We start from the raw sequence: 13920 nt of genomic DNA, 5'->3' as shown, positions 1-13920 counted from the left end.
CTGCCAGGCTCCTTATACATGCATGTTTCATCAAAAATGACATCATTGCTGCGTATGATCTTTCTATTCACGGGATCCCAAAGTCTATACCCCATTTCACCTCTGTCACCATATCCTAGGAATATGCATTTGTGAGACTTAGGATCAAGTTTGGTGCGCATTTCCCTGCGTATGTGCACGTATGCAACGCAACCAAACACTCTCAAGTGCTTGTATGACGGAGGCTTCCCTGTCCATACTTCTTCTGGCACTTTCCCACCAAGCCTCGTGTTAGGTGACCTGTTTATAAGGTGAACGGCTGTCATAACAGCTTCAGCCCAAAAACCATGAGGTAATGCAGCATGTGACAACATAGAACGGACCTTCTCCTGAATGGTCCTGTTCATCCTCTCTGCTGTCCCGTTTTGTGGAGGATCATAAGGAGTAGAGAGCTCCCTCTTGATGCCTTTAGCATCACAAAAGTCCTGAAACTGTTTGGACATATACTCTCCACCATTGTCGGAACGCAAAGCCTTTAGTGTTTTGCCAGTTTGATTCTCAACATGAGCAACAAACTTCTGAAACACTGAGAATGTATCACTCTTCAAACGAAGAGGATAAACCCACACCTTACGTGTGGCATCATCAATAAAAGACACAGTATTTTGCCCCTCCCAAAGAAAGCTGAGGCATCTCACATACATCTGTATGCACAAGCTCTAACTGAGCATCTTTTTGTCCAAGAGCTTTCTTGTGGGGGCACTGTAGTTGCCTACCATATATACAATGCTCACAAAATTGAAAACTTGAAAACTTTAGAGAAGGCAAGTAACCCAAACGAGACAATTGCTCCATTCCCTTGACACTCATGTGTCCCAACCGGCTATGCCACATAGAAATTTCCGGCAGCTCGGTTGCATTTACATTAGCATGGTGACAAACACCTGCATGCATGAAATAAAGAGTGTCCACCTTAGAGCCTCTGGCAACAACCAGTGAGCCCTTACTAATTTTCCACTTTCCACTACCAAATGTGGTAACATAATCAGCATCATCAAGCTGTCCAGTAGAAGGCAGATTCTTCTTGATCTCAGGCACATGCCTGACATCATGGAGCATAAGTTGTGAGCCATCTGAAAACACAAGCCTCACATCACCTCTGCCAAGAATCTTGCATGCATGGTTATCACCCAAATAAACCACTCCTTCATTGCCAGCAGTGTACCTGACAAACAAGTCTCTGCAACCTGTGACATGAAAGGAGGCACCTGAATCAATGATCCATGAGTGCATACCATGACCACCTGTAAGAAGTGAATGGGCATCAAGTGAAGACGTAAAGAGGACCTCATCCTCACTGCCACCTGCATGTGACACATTGATTTCTTCAATCTTGACTCCACTTTTGCCCTTTGGCTTTACATCTTTGGCTTCATCTTTCTCTTTGTCTTTGCCTTTTCCCTTTTCCTTTTGATCATTTTTCCATTTGTAGCATTGCTTTTTAATGTGTCCCTTCTTGCCACAATAATGGCATTCCAAATCCTTTTTGGAGCAAGACTTGCTCCTTCCCCTTTCTTGGCTTTTCCCCCTTTGCTGGGATCTCCCACGTGCATTCATTGCATTGGACTTTCCAACAGAGTTGTTTTTTCTGTTCATCACTTCTTGAAGAAGAGCACCCTCAACATCTGCATATGACAGCATAGCATTCGAATTGCTAGTGGCTGTCCTGAATGTGTCCCAACTCTCTGGCAAAGTGCATAACAGAAAAGTGGCTTTGAACTCATCGTCCATTGCCAACTTTTGATTAATGACCTGGCTGACAATACCATTAAACTCATTTAGATGGGCTGTCATAGACGCCCCTTCCTTCATCTGAAGACCTATGAGTTTCTTCAACCAATACACTTTGCTTGAGGCACTTTGTTGGGCATACAAGTCCTGCAATCTCTGCCACATTCCCCAAGCTGTCTTCTCTTCACGAATGCTGAAAAGTAATGAGTCTGACACAGACAACATGATAGTAGATCTTGCCAGCTCATCCATATCTTCCCACTCTTCAGCAGTAAGAGAAGCGGGCATCACACCCCTTTCTTTGATAGGCTTGTGCTGCTTTTTCTGGAGCAACACATTGTAGCACTGGGTTTGCCAAATATCATAATTATGCGAGCCTTCAAGCTTCTTGATGTGAAGCAATGAAGAGCTCTCACCTGTGGGGTGGTTGCCATAGCAAAATGCAACCTGTCAATGCCTGACTCCCTGCAAAATGCAACCTGTCAATGCCTGACTCCCTGTCAATGCCTGACTCCCTTCAAGCTTCTTGATGTGAAGCAATGAAGAGCTCTCACCTGTGGGGTGGTTGCCATAGCAAAATGCAACCTATCAATGCCTGACTCCCTGCAAAATGTGCAAACACTGCACCAAAAGCACACAAAGTGCTCACAGTTATTCTCCGAAGCTTTATCTCCCACTGCGGAAGCACAAATGCAACTTTTCTCCCACGTTATGTGATGAAATCACCAAAATCTGGTTGCTGCAGATTTTGGACAGCACCTTAAATGTGCTCTGTTGCCCTTCCAAAGTACTGTACAACAGTACCAAGTGCTCACCAATGATGTACCAAACATGTACCGGCAAGTACAGCAGCTGAAATTGAACCTTTTGGTCACTCAAAACAGTGTACAGCCATGCCAAAACTTGCACAAAGCTGTGCCAAATCTGTACCAGCAGGTACAGTAGCAATAAATGCTCTCCTGGCTGTCCAAATGAGTGAAAATCAGACTATTACAGTCCCGTACACTGCATACAACAGCTCGAACAGAAATTGGGCAAAAGCCCCTTGACTGCAAGCTGATTTCTGAGGATTCAAGGCATAAAAGTCTTGCCTGCTGCTTTGCCAAGCTCAACAAGCATACAAACTTGAAAAGCCCCTTGAATTAAGATCAATTTCTGATCATACATGGTACATTGACGCACATGAAGGCATCCAGAGTGTTCACGATGCTTCCCCCTGGCCACATATACATCAAATACATGAAAGCCCCTTGATTTACAGGCACATTGAGTGCTTGTAAGGCATCAGCACATTATCCACAGCATCAAATGCGATTGCCTGCATGCAAATCAACCAAATTGGCACAAAAACCCCTTGATTTGCACTGCAATTTGCTGCAATTTTGCCCAAATGTGCGATTTCTCACATCATACAGCATGTGTGAGTGCTTAATTGCACAATTACATCAAAAGCCCCAAATTTCGACATCCAATTTCCTGCAAATTGATCCTGATTGTGACCAATTTCCTGCAAATTGATCCTAATTGTGACCAATGTCAACCAATTTTGCTCAAAATTGAGCAATTCGGCACCTGTACCTGCTCAATTGATGATTGTACTTGCTCAATTGCAAATCCCAAAAAAAAATTGAGGCAAATACCTTGATTTTTGATTTTTGTTGTTGCAGGAAAGGAGGGCGTCGATTTTGCTGTTGATGCTGCTGTACACACTGACTGTGTGTATGTTGAAGGTATTGCTGATGCACCTGCAGCTGTACGGATGGCTGGGTAGCGTAGCTTTCCTCAGCAGGCAACGTGTTGCTCTTCTTGGGCATGGCTATGAGAGGCGCCGTGGCTACCACCCTCTTCTGCCAGCTTCACGACATAGGCCGCCTGGTGACGTTGAGGCGGGCCTTGTCGGACTGCACCTTGGGTGATGTGTCCACCTAGTGCAGGTAGCCAGCTGACGATTAAAGCCTTCGACGCCTCCGACTATTAGCGCTACGGGTTCTATCCGCCTTGTGGACCAGCCGACGACTAACGCCCAGTGCTTCTACACACTCAGTCGACGCTCGTGCATTCGCATAGCACAGGTCGCTTCGCCTAGCGCAGGTAGCCAGGAACTCCACGTTAATACGCACGTCTGTTCGATTCACGTCGGGTTCACTGCTGGCCTCCTCGCTATGCTGCCTTCGCCTGTTTCGCCTAGCGCCAGCCTACACCCAGCGCTACAGCTCACGAATTGCTGCCCAGCTTATTGGATTCAGCGCTTCAGTCTCCTACCTGCTGCTCTCAATGAACACAGTGGCCTTTGCGTTTCCTGCTCTGATACTAGTTGTGTGGGAGTATGAAGAATTAGGGTTAGGTTAATTCATGTGTGGGAGACATACACAGAGAGAATTAGGGAGAGAGAGAGAGAGAGAGAGTTGTGGGGATAAGTCAACTCATGAGGCATGAGTGTGTGACTCTCCTATCACACATGTATATTGCACTAGTACACATAGTGCACTTAGTACATTAAAAGTACTAAGTGTACTATGTACTATAACTTATGGGCTTGTACACACTATAAGGGTGGGCATTATGCCTTTACCCCAACAATTTGAAGGATACGGCTAGCAATTGGTGGCTAGCCAAGATTCTTGAGAACAAGGATCCAAAGTCTTGGGAAGACTTTAAAATTCAATTTTATGAGCAGTTTCTTCCACCTAACTTTGAGAAAGATGTAAAGAAAGAGTGGGATTGGTTGTCACAAAAAGAGCATGAAAGTGTGTCTGCATATGTAGATAAGTTTTGGGTTGTTTTGCTTAAAGTAACCCCCTTTATGAAGATTGCTAATGATGAGAAGATGCGGAAGTTTGAAAGTGGTCTCCAATCTATTATTAGGATGAGCCTAAAACTCTATCCTAACAGTACTTTACAACACATGATGGAGTCGGAAATTATTGCTGAAAATTTGCATTCAAAAGGCACCCCTAGAAAGCAAGAGTTTAGCTCATACAAAACTAAACACAGGACAAATCAAGAGCTGTCCAAGGGTTGGACGGTGTCATGTGCATCACAGATGCCATGGACATTCTCAGAGCTAGATCCAGAAGAGGCAAACAGATAAAGACCATGAACCAGTAGAAGATGGACATGGAGCAGGACTTGGAGCAAAGCATGGATCAGAGGGCTGTCGGCTGCAAGAAAGAGGATGCTGGCTGCCAGAATAGCTATCGGCTGACGTCAGCAGAGTGGGAGCAACAAGCGCATCATTAACCAGGAGTATCACCAAGTCGACTGCATGAAAAAGGATTTAATGAATACATGAACTGGCCGACCAACAGTCGGCCAGTTCCCCATGAACTTCAAGGGGCTATAAATAGCCCAAGTGCCCATCATTGTAGTCATTCAATCCCACTAGGGGTTTGGATCCTTAGGAGGTCCCATAGGGGACAGATTTTAGGGTTAACCACCTTTTTATGAAGGCAGCCAAGGGCTGCAAGATATGTACCCTTTTGTATCATAGTATATACTGAAATTCCAGCACTTCTCACTCTCTCTCTCTACTCTCTCTCTACCTGCGTTTTTGCATCAGAAGGTTTCCAAGAGTGTTTAGGGCTGAAAGAAGACTCCCCAGAGCTTCCGCATGTTACATTGGTATCAGAGCATCAGGCTCAGCAAAGCTAAACACTGATTCAGTCCCAGATGATGGTGTACAGGTCCAAGGTATAGGAAAGTACACGGATTCGAAGCCCAAGGCGGGAACACAGATCGGGAAGAACTCCCAGGAGGTTTGTTGGTGGTGTTCCACAGTGCCAGATGGGGATGGCAGTTCCGTGAGCCAGATAGGTTCTCAGGTAACGGTCCCAAGGGAGGTTGATCCTCCAAGGGTGATGTGAGAGTGCCAGACTCAGTTCCAGGAATGAAGACCAAGACGGTGTTTCAGAGCCAGGGCAGGAATGGATTGTGGACTAGAGGAAGACCAGATGCATAGATCTTCATCAGAGACAGAGTGGTTTGGAGAACAGACCGGATTTTTAGAGAAAAAGGTTTGCCAAGGATGGATGATGACAGAGGGACTTCGGGTCAGGATTGGGATGATGACAGTCATCCAAGAGCAGGTTGGATTCCCGTCATCAAGTTTAGCAGAGGGGGATGTCGTGCATCACAGATGCCATGGACATTCTCAGAGCTAGATCCAGAAGAGGCAAACAGATAAAGACCATGAACCAGTAGAAGATGGACATGGAGCAGGACCTGGAGCAAAGCATGGATCAGAGGGCTGTCGGCTGCAAGAAAGAGGATGCTGGCTGCCAGAATAGCTGTCGGCTGACGTCAGCAGAGTGGGAGCAACAAGCGCATCATTAACCAGGAGTATCACCAAGTCGGCGGCATGAAAAAGGATTTAATGAATATATGAACTGGCCGACCAGCAGTCGGCCAGTTCCCCATGAACTTCAAGGGGCTATAAATAGCCCAAGTGCCCATCATTGTAGTCATTCAATCCCACTAGGGGTTTGGATCCTTAGAGGTCCCATAGGGGACAGATTTTAGGGTTAACCACCTTTTTATGAAGGCAGCCAAGGGCTGCAAGATATGTACCGTTTTGTACCATAGTATATACTGAAATTCCAGCACTTCTCACTCTCTCTCTCTACTCTCTCTCTACCTACGTTTTTGCATCAAATGGTGCGTTTTTGCATCAGAAGGTTTCCAAGAGTGTTTAGGGCTGAAAGAAGACTCCCCAGAGCTTCCGCATGTTACAGACGGCAAACTAGAAGTGGAGAAAGAGAGCAAAAGAAGAAGGGGTTTCACAAAAAGAAGCCGGGGGGTAAAAACAAATCAAACCGCCTTAGTAAGGAGTACCGAGAGCAAGGTAAATGTTTTTAATGTGGTAGCAAAGACCATATGAAGAGGGAATGTCCTCAACTTGTTAATGATGAAGGCAACCATGAAGCCCCACCCTCTTCTAATGCAGTACCGGATGTTCAAGGCAATACCTCAGCTAATCCAAATAGTCTTACTTTGTTAAAGGCTTGGGATAAATTACAAGATAAAAATGCTTTGTTTTTGTTTGATCAGGGTTCTACTGACAATTTCATTTCTATTGAGATGGCAGAAGCACTTAAATTGCATCTTGGGCAGTTGGGTTTGAGTATGCATGCAGAGTTTGCTTTTGAAGGATTGAATGCACATGTAACACCAGTGGTTGGCAACTTCGTTGCAGGAAACGTGGGATGAAGGGGTGGAAACGTCGTTTCCACGTTTCCCCACCTGCCAGCCGTTTCCTATAGGGGGAAACAGCTGGGAAACGTTTGATTTTAGTGTTCTATTTATAAGACACGTGGCAGGCCAAAAAGCGAAAAGAACTGCTGCGAATTTTAAAAAAAACGAACGGGGCCCAATATTAATAAAAATCGATTCGCCTCCCTGCATAGACTCTGCGCAGCGTTAATGAACCCACAAGCCCACAGTGCGCCAGAGCATTCCACGCCAGAGTTAATGAAAACGAGGAGCCCGTTTTTTTAAAAAGCCCGTTTGTGGGTTTTTTTTAAAAAGCACCGTTTTGATAAAATTAGAAAAAAAAAAGTTAGCTCAGCCTGCAACGTAATTAGCTCTCTGTGAGAAACTTAGGCGCACACAGCTCTCTCTCCTTCCCCTCTCTCTCTTTCCCCCCTTCCCACCCCTTTTCATGCAAGCACAGGAGGAGCCCCCTTGCCTTTGCTTAAACTGTGCACCCCAACCTCCTTGCATTTGCTTTAACTGTGCGCCAAGAAGGATCATTTTCGAGCCTTGCAAATGTCCCCTTGATCCTAAATACCACCTTACTCTCGCAGATGCTATTCGCCATAGAGCCTTAAAATGCAAATGCATCAATTCAGTTTCTGTCCCTGAGTGGCTTTGTTCGAAACAGCTTCAATTAAAGCAAACTTGCAGGCTTAGAAGGAGAAGAGCCCCTCTTTTTTTCTAACTTCCAATTTCAACCATGTTCTCTTCTTCTTCTTCTGTGGTCCCCCTAAACACGCCCTTCAAGCCTAAAGCACCTCATGCTCCCGAGCCATTGTGGAAGTATGTGACTGAGAATGCAGCATTCGGAAAGGGGGGCAGCAAGAAATGGGAATGTTCTTTTTGCAAAACAAATTTTGCAGGCTCCTATCCACGAGTACGGGCCCATTTACTCGGCATCAAGAACCAAGGCATCCAAGTGTGCTGCAAGGTGTCGACTGAAAATCGAGCAAACATGACTCGAGAAGACCATGAGAGCGCTATCAAGAAGCAAAAGACTGGCAACAATCTAGTCAACAAGAAGCCTACAATGCAACCGTCCGTGGAAGGTATGTTCAAGAATGCATCTCGAGAGGAAGTAGATGAGGCCGTTGCTCGATGCTTTTATGCATGTGGTATGCCGTTTTATTATGCACGGTCTCCTTATTTTCATGACATGGTGGGTGCAATAGCGTCTTTTGGTAAGGGTTACAAAGCCCCAAACTATGAGAAGCTTCGCACCACACTCTTGGACAAGGAAAAAGACAGGATTTGCAGTCGTCTCTCAGGGGTAGAGGCTTCATGGCCACACTTTGGGTGCTCCATTGTGTCTGATGGATGGACAGACACCGCAAAGAGGCCCTTGATTAATTTTATTGTCTCCAGTGCTCGAGGTGTGGTATTCAAGAGATCCATTGATACATCCGGGAGCCAAAAAACAGGGGAGTTTATTGCAGAAGCTCTTTTGGACATCATTAGGGAGGTCGGTGTGGGCAATGTGGTGCAAGTAATTACGGATAGTGCTGCCAATTGCAAGCTTGCAGGTCACTTGGTGGAGCAAGCATATCCCCATATTTTTTGGACACCATGTGCAACTCATTGCTTGAATCTTCTACTGAAGGACTTGGTCCTAATCGAGTGGATGGATCGAGCTATCACCCAAGGCAAAGAAGTCCAACAGTTCATTTCGAATCATGATGCAACAAGGGCCATGTTCAGCGAACACTCCAAGCTCAAGCTCATTAGGCCAGGTGATACTCGATTTGCTTCAAACTTCATGATGTTGCAGAGATTGGTGAAGGTGAAGAGTCCCTTGAAGCAGCTGGTCACAAGCGAGGAGTGGGATGCATGGAAGAGAAACAACGAGTATGCTTTGCACATAGAGATGCAACTCTTGTCTACTCCTTTTTGGGAGGACATAGAGAAGTATGTCAAGGTCTTGTGGCCGGTCATGGCAATGCTTCGTATGGTGGATAGAGATGAACCGGTCATGGGTACGGTTTATGAGGGCATTGATCAGATGCTAGAGAAAATCAAGGAGATATTGAAAGAATACATAGATGGCAACGACGAGTACGAGGAGATTCGGGTACTTGCACAAGAGCATTGGGAAATGCTTCATTCTCCTCTTCATGCAATAGCTTATGTCCTCAACCCAATGTGGTTTATGAAGCGACCATACAAGGACAAGGATGTGATGAAAGGGTGGAGAAAGACGTTGGATAGGGTGGGCAAAGATGAAGATGAGAAGACAGAGTACAAAGCACAATTGTCACAGTACATTGGACTACAGGGGGATTTTGCAGAGTCTTCAACTTTAGCGGACATGCAAAAGCTTTCTCCTATTGCATGGTGGGAGAACTATGGTACAGGTACTCCTATGTTACAGAGATTGGCTATTCGTGTCTTATCTCAAGTATCTAGCGCTTCAGCATGTGAGAGAAATTGGTCCACCTATGGCTTCATACATTCCATGAAGCGGAACCGGCTGGGTCATACGAAGGCAGATGACTTGGTCTTTGTGCACAGTAATCTTAGGCTCATATCACGGAAAGAGCCCTCGTATTCTTCAGGTCCATGCCAGGCATGGGATGTATTAGAGGAGGATTCTATATATGAGTGTTTTGAGGATCAGTTTGAAGATGAAGGTGTACTTCCCATGTAAACAAGTTCTATCTTGTAGAATGATTGATTAATGAAATTCAGCCATGATGGTCTTCCATTGTTTTGCTTTGTTTTTCATCTTTTAATGGTGCTTACCGATCAATAATTGAATTTGTACATGTACTTTAATTTTTTTGTAAAAAGATATATTTGTACTTCTGTTTTTTAACCTTAAACTTGAGCCTACCCCCGACGTTTCCTAGTAATTGAGTTTGGCGTTTCCAAACGTTTCCTGGGTCTTGCCGTTTCCTACCAGGAAACGTTTCCTGCAACCCAGGTTGGCAAGCTTCGCATTCAAATTAGCAACTATGGTGATCATGAGGAGTTCCTCATAGGTCCTACTTCTTTGGGATATGATGTTTTACTTGGCATGCCCTGGCGTTTTCGCATGGTTCCAATTCCAGACTTTAAAAAGAAGACGCTTACCTTTACTCATAAGGGCAAGCAGTATTGTATTCATGCAGGTACTATTGGTGCAACTATTCCCATTGTAGGCCATATTGCCATTAAAAAGCAAATAAAGAAGTCTTTGTTCGTACTTGGTTTTTGTCAAAGAGCAAATTAGGTCTAAAGATGAAAGCATGACACATCTACATAAGTCTAGGGTAAATTTTTTATATCATTATGAAGATTGTTTTGCAAATGCTTTGCCTAAGCAACTTCCCCCGCAACACCTAGAGGATTATCACATTGATTTGATTCCTGGGAGCTTACCTCCAAATCAACCCCCTTATAGAGTGAGTGCAGTCAACAAGAAGAAATCATGACACAAGTCAATGATCTTCTTGAGAAGGGTTTGATACAACCTAGCTCATCACCTTATTGCTCACCCGTTTTGTTGGTACAAAAGAAAGATGGTTCATATAGAATGTGCATTGACTACACGACCTTGAATAAGATAACCATGAAGAATCAGTTTACAATACTAAGAATTGATGATATCTTGGATAAACTCCAAGGGACATCTGTTTTCAGACGCGTTGATTTGAAAAGTGGTTATCACCAAATAAGAGTAGCTTCTCAAGATGTACATAAGACAGCTTTCAGGACTACATTTGGATTGTGTGAGTATTTAGTGATGCCTTTTGGTCTTACTAATGCTCCTGCTACTTTTAATTGCATGATGGATCATATTTTCAAAACTCACAGAATGTTTACAACAGTTTTCTTTGATGATGTGCTAGTTTTCTCCAAATCCGAGGAGGAACACAAGCACCATTTGGCTATTGTTTTTGAAGAGCTCCGCAAGCATAAACTTTACATCAATCCCAAAAAGAGTGAAATTTTCTTGGTTGAAATTCATTATCTTGGCCATATTGTTTCTAAGGACAGTGTACACATGGACCCTGCCAAGATTCAGGCTATTGTTGATTGGCCTGACTTGATTTCTATACATGAAGTCAGAAGCTTTCTTGGTTTATGTTCATATTATCGCAGGTTCATTAAGCATTTTGTCTTTTGGCTCGTCCATTGCATGATATTACAAAGAAGAAGATTGCTTTTGTTTGGGGTATTAGACAAAAGATAGCTTTTCAGAAGTTAAAGGATGCCATTAGTCAACGGCCAATTCTTTTTGTACCAGATTTACATAAATCCTTTGTTGTGGAATGTGATGCAAGTGGTGATTGCATAAGAGCAGCGTTAAATCAAGAAGGCCGTGCTGTGGCTTTTGAAGCAAGATGCAGAGACACATAGTACCATCTATGAGAAAGAATTAATGGCTATGACTCATGCTTTAACCATATGGAAGCACTATCTCTTAGTGCTGAATTTATGGTCAAAACAGATCATTAGAGTCTCTGACACTTTCTTACACAGAGAAAACTCTCAGAGAAGCAGATGCGGTGGGCTAATTTTCTTTCCATGTTTCATTTTCAGATTCTTCACACTTTTGGAAAGAATAATTTAGTAGCTAATGCATTATCTCGTAGGCCCAAGGTGAAGGCTATCACCACCGCCTATCATGTCATGTGCATATTTGCCCATAGACATATCCTAAAGCTAGTCCAAAAGGGGCAGCCAGAAAAAGATGTATGAAAAACTAGAGTTTAGTAGCATGCTGCAATTTTGGCCAGTGTTGGACGTGGAGTACGACATGGAAGACATTGAAGGACAGTCGGCTACACACAGGGACTGTCGGCTGCAAGCACATCAAAGCTTTATGAGATCTAGTCCAGTCGGCCAGCACTCCAAGAGTCCAAGAGCCTATAAATAGGCATGTATGCTCATTGTTGTGGTCATTCACTCCACTAGGGAGTGGGTCCAGCATTAGGATGATTTTGGGTGTTTACACCTTTTCATGAAGGCAGCCCATGGCTGTAGATTTAGGGGTACCTTTTTATACCATATGAATATATTGAATTTCCAACTCTCTCTCTCTCTCTCTCTCTCTCTCTCTCTCTCTCTCTCTCTCTCTCTCTCTACTCTCCCTTCTATCTGCGTTTTTGCATTAGCATGTTCTAAGTGGTGTATAAGGCTGAAAGAAGACTCTCAGAGCTTCCGCATGTTACATTGGTATCAAAGCATTAGGCTCAACAAGGCTAAACCCTGATTCAATCCCATATGAAGGTGTACAAGTCCAAGGTACAGGAAAGTGCATGGGTACAAAGCCCAAGGCAAGGAACACAAGATTGGGAAGAGCTCCCAGGAGGTTTGTTGGTGGTGTTCCACAAAGCCAGAAGGGATGGCAATTCTGTGAGCTAGATAGATTCTCGAGAAACGGTCCCAAGGGAGGATTATCCTCCAAGGGGTGGAGTGAGAGTGCCAGACTCATTTCTCAGGAATGAAGACCAAGACAATGTTCAGAGTCCGGGCAAGAACGGATTGGGGACTGGATGGAACAGATGCATAGATATTATTCAGAGTCAAAGTGGTTTTGGAGACCAGGCAGGGCTTTCAAAGAAAAGGGTCGCCAGAGATGGATGGATGACAAAGGGACTTCGAGAATAGAATGGGATGATGACAGTCATCCAAGAACAGGTTGGAATCCCGTCATCAAGTTAAGCAGAGGGGGATGTCATGTGCATGTTTACCCATGGACATATCCTGAAGCTAGTCCAGAAGGAGCAGCTAGAAAAAGATGTAAGAAAAACCAAAGTTTAGGAGCATGCTGCAGTTTTGGCCAGTGTTGAACGTGGAGTAGGACATGGAAGACATTGTCGGCTGCACACAGGGACTGTCGGTTGCATACAAGGACAGTCGGCTGCAGGTGCATCAAAGCTTTATGAGATCTAGTCCAGTCGGCCAGCACTCCAAGAGTCCAAGAGCCTATAAATAGGCATGTATGCTCATTGTTGTGGTCATTCACTCCACTAGGGAGTGGGTCCAGTATTAGGATGATTTTGGATGTTTACACCTTTTCATGAAGGCAACCCATGGCTGTAGATTTAGGGGTACCTTTTTGTACCATATGAATATACTGAATTTCCAGGTCTCTCTCTCTCTCTACTCTCCCTTCTGTCTGCGTTTTTGCATCAGCGTGTTACATATCATGAGGACCTTTCATACATGCCTCAAACGTATAATACTGATGAAGATTTCAGAGAGATATGGACTGATTTACAGACTGCAAAATCAGTCCATCCTTTCTCTATCAAGGATAATTATTTATATCACCATCAAGCCATTTGTGTAGTCAAGCAGCTTCGTCAAAAGGCCATGGATGAAGCACATGCACCTCCCTATGCAGGTCATAGAGGTATTTTGCCCACTACTCAAGCTTTGGAAAGATATTTCTATTGGCCTTCTATGCAGGCTGATATAGAAAAATATGTTCGTGAGTGTGTGGTATGCCAGAAAGTTAAGTATAATAGACATAAGTTGCCTGGTTTACTTCAGCCTTTGCCTATCTCTCAATCACCTTGGGACAGCATAGCAATGGATTTTATCACAGATCTTCCTCAATCTGCTTGTGGTAATAATGCTATTTGGACTATTATTGATCGCTTTAGTAAGCAAGCTCATTTTATTCCCGTAAGAAAGACTATCAAGCCCAATCATATGGCTCGACTCTTTCTTTTTCATGTTTTTAAACATCATGGAATGCCTAAGGCCATTGTGGGAGACAGAGATCCAAGGACTGCAAGCTTATTTTGGAGAGCTCTCTTTGACAATATGGGTACTAAGCTTAATTTCTCTTCTACCTATAATCCCCAAATAGATGGGCAAAGTGAAATAGCAAATTCAATGGTCCTCGATCTACTCAAATGCTATGTTTCTGATCAAAAGGCAGCATGGGAGAAGTATTTACCCTTGGTT

At 44.1% G+C, this 13920-nt stretch overlaps 1 protein-coding gene across 1 annotated transcript; it reads left to right on the top strand.

Moving 5' to 3' along the window:
- The first annotated feature begins 7720 nt into the window (after positions 1-7720).
- Positions 7721-9790, top strand: LOC147603164 (uncharacterized). Its single transcript, XM_086797437.1, has one exon. The coding sequence runs from the start codon at positions 7721-7723 to the stop codon at positions 9662-9664; it is 1944 nt and encodes a 647-aa protein (XP_086653563.1). The 3' UTR covers positions 9665-9790.
- Positions 9791-13920: the final 4130 nt, after the last annotated feature.

This window comes from Cibotium barometz, chromosome 65 (assembly GCF_041138505.1).
Source record: "Cibotium barometz isolate CiBa-2024 chromosome 65, ASM4113850v1, whole genome shotgun sequence".
Taxonomy (NCBI): Eukaryota; Viridiplantae; Streptophyta; class Polypodiopsida; order Cyatheales; family Cibotiaceae; genus Cibotium; species Cibotium barometz.
The sequence above is the reverse complement of the archived record's forward strand: the minus strand, read 5'-3'. Positions and strand labels throughout refer to the sequence as shown.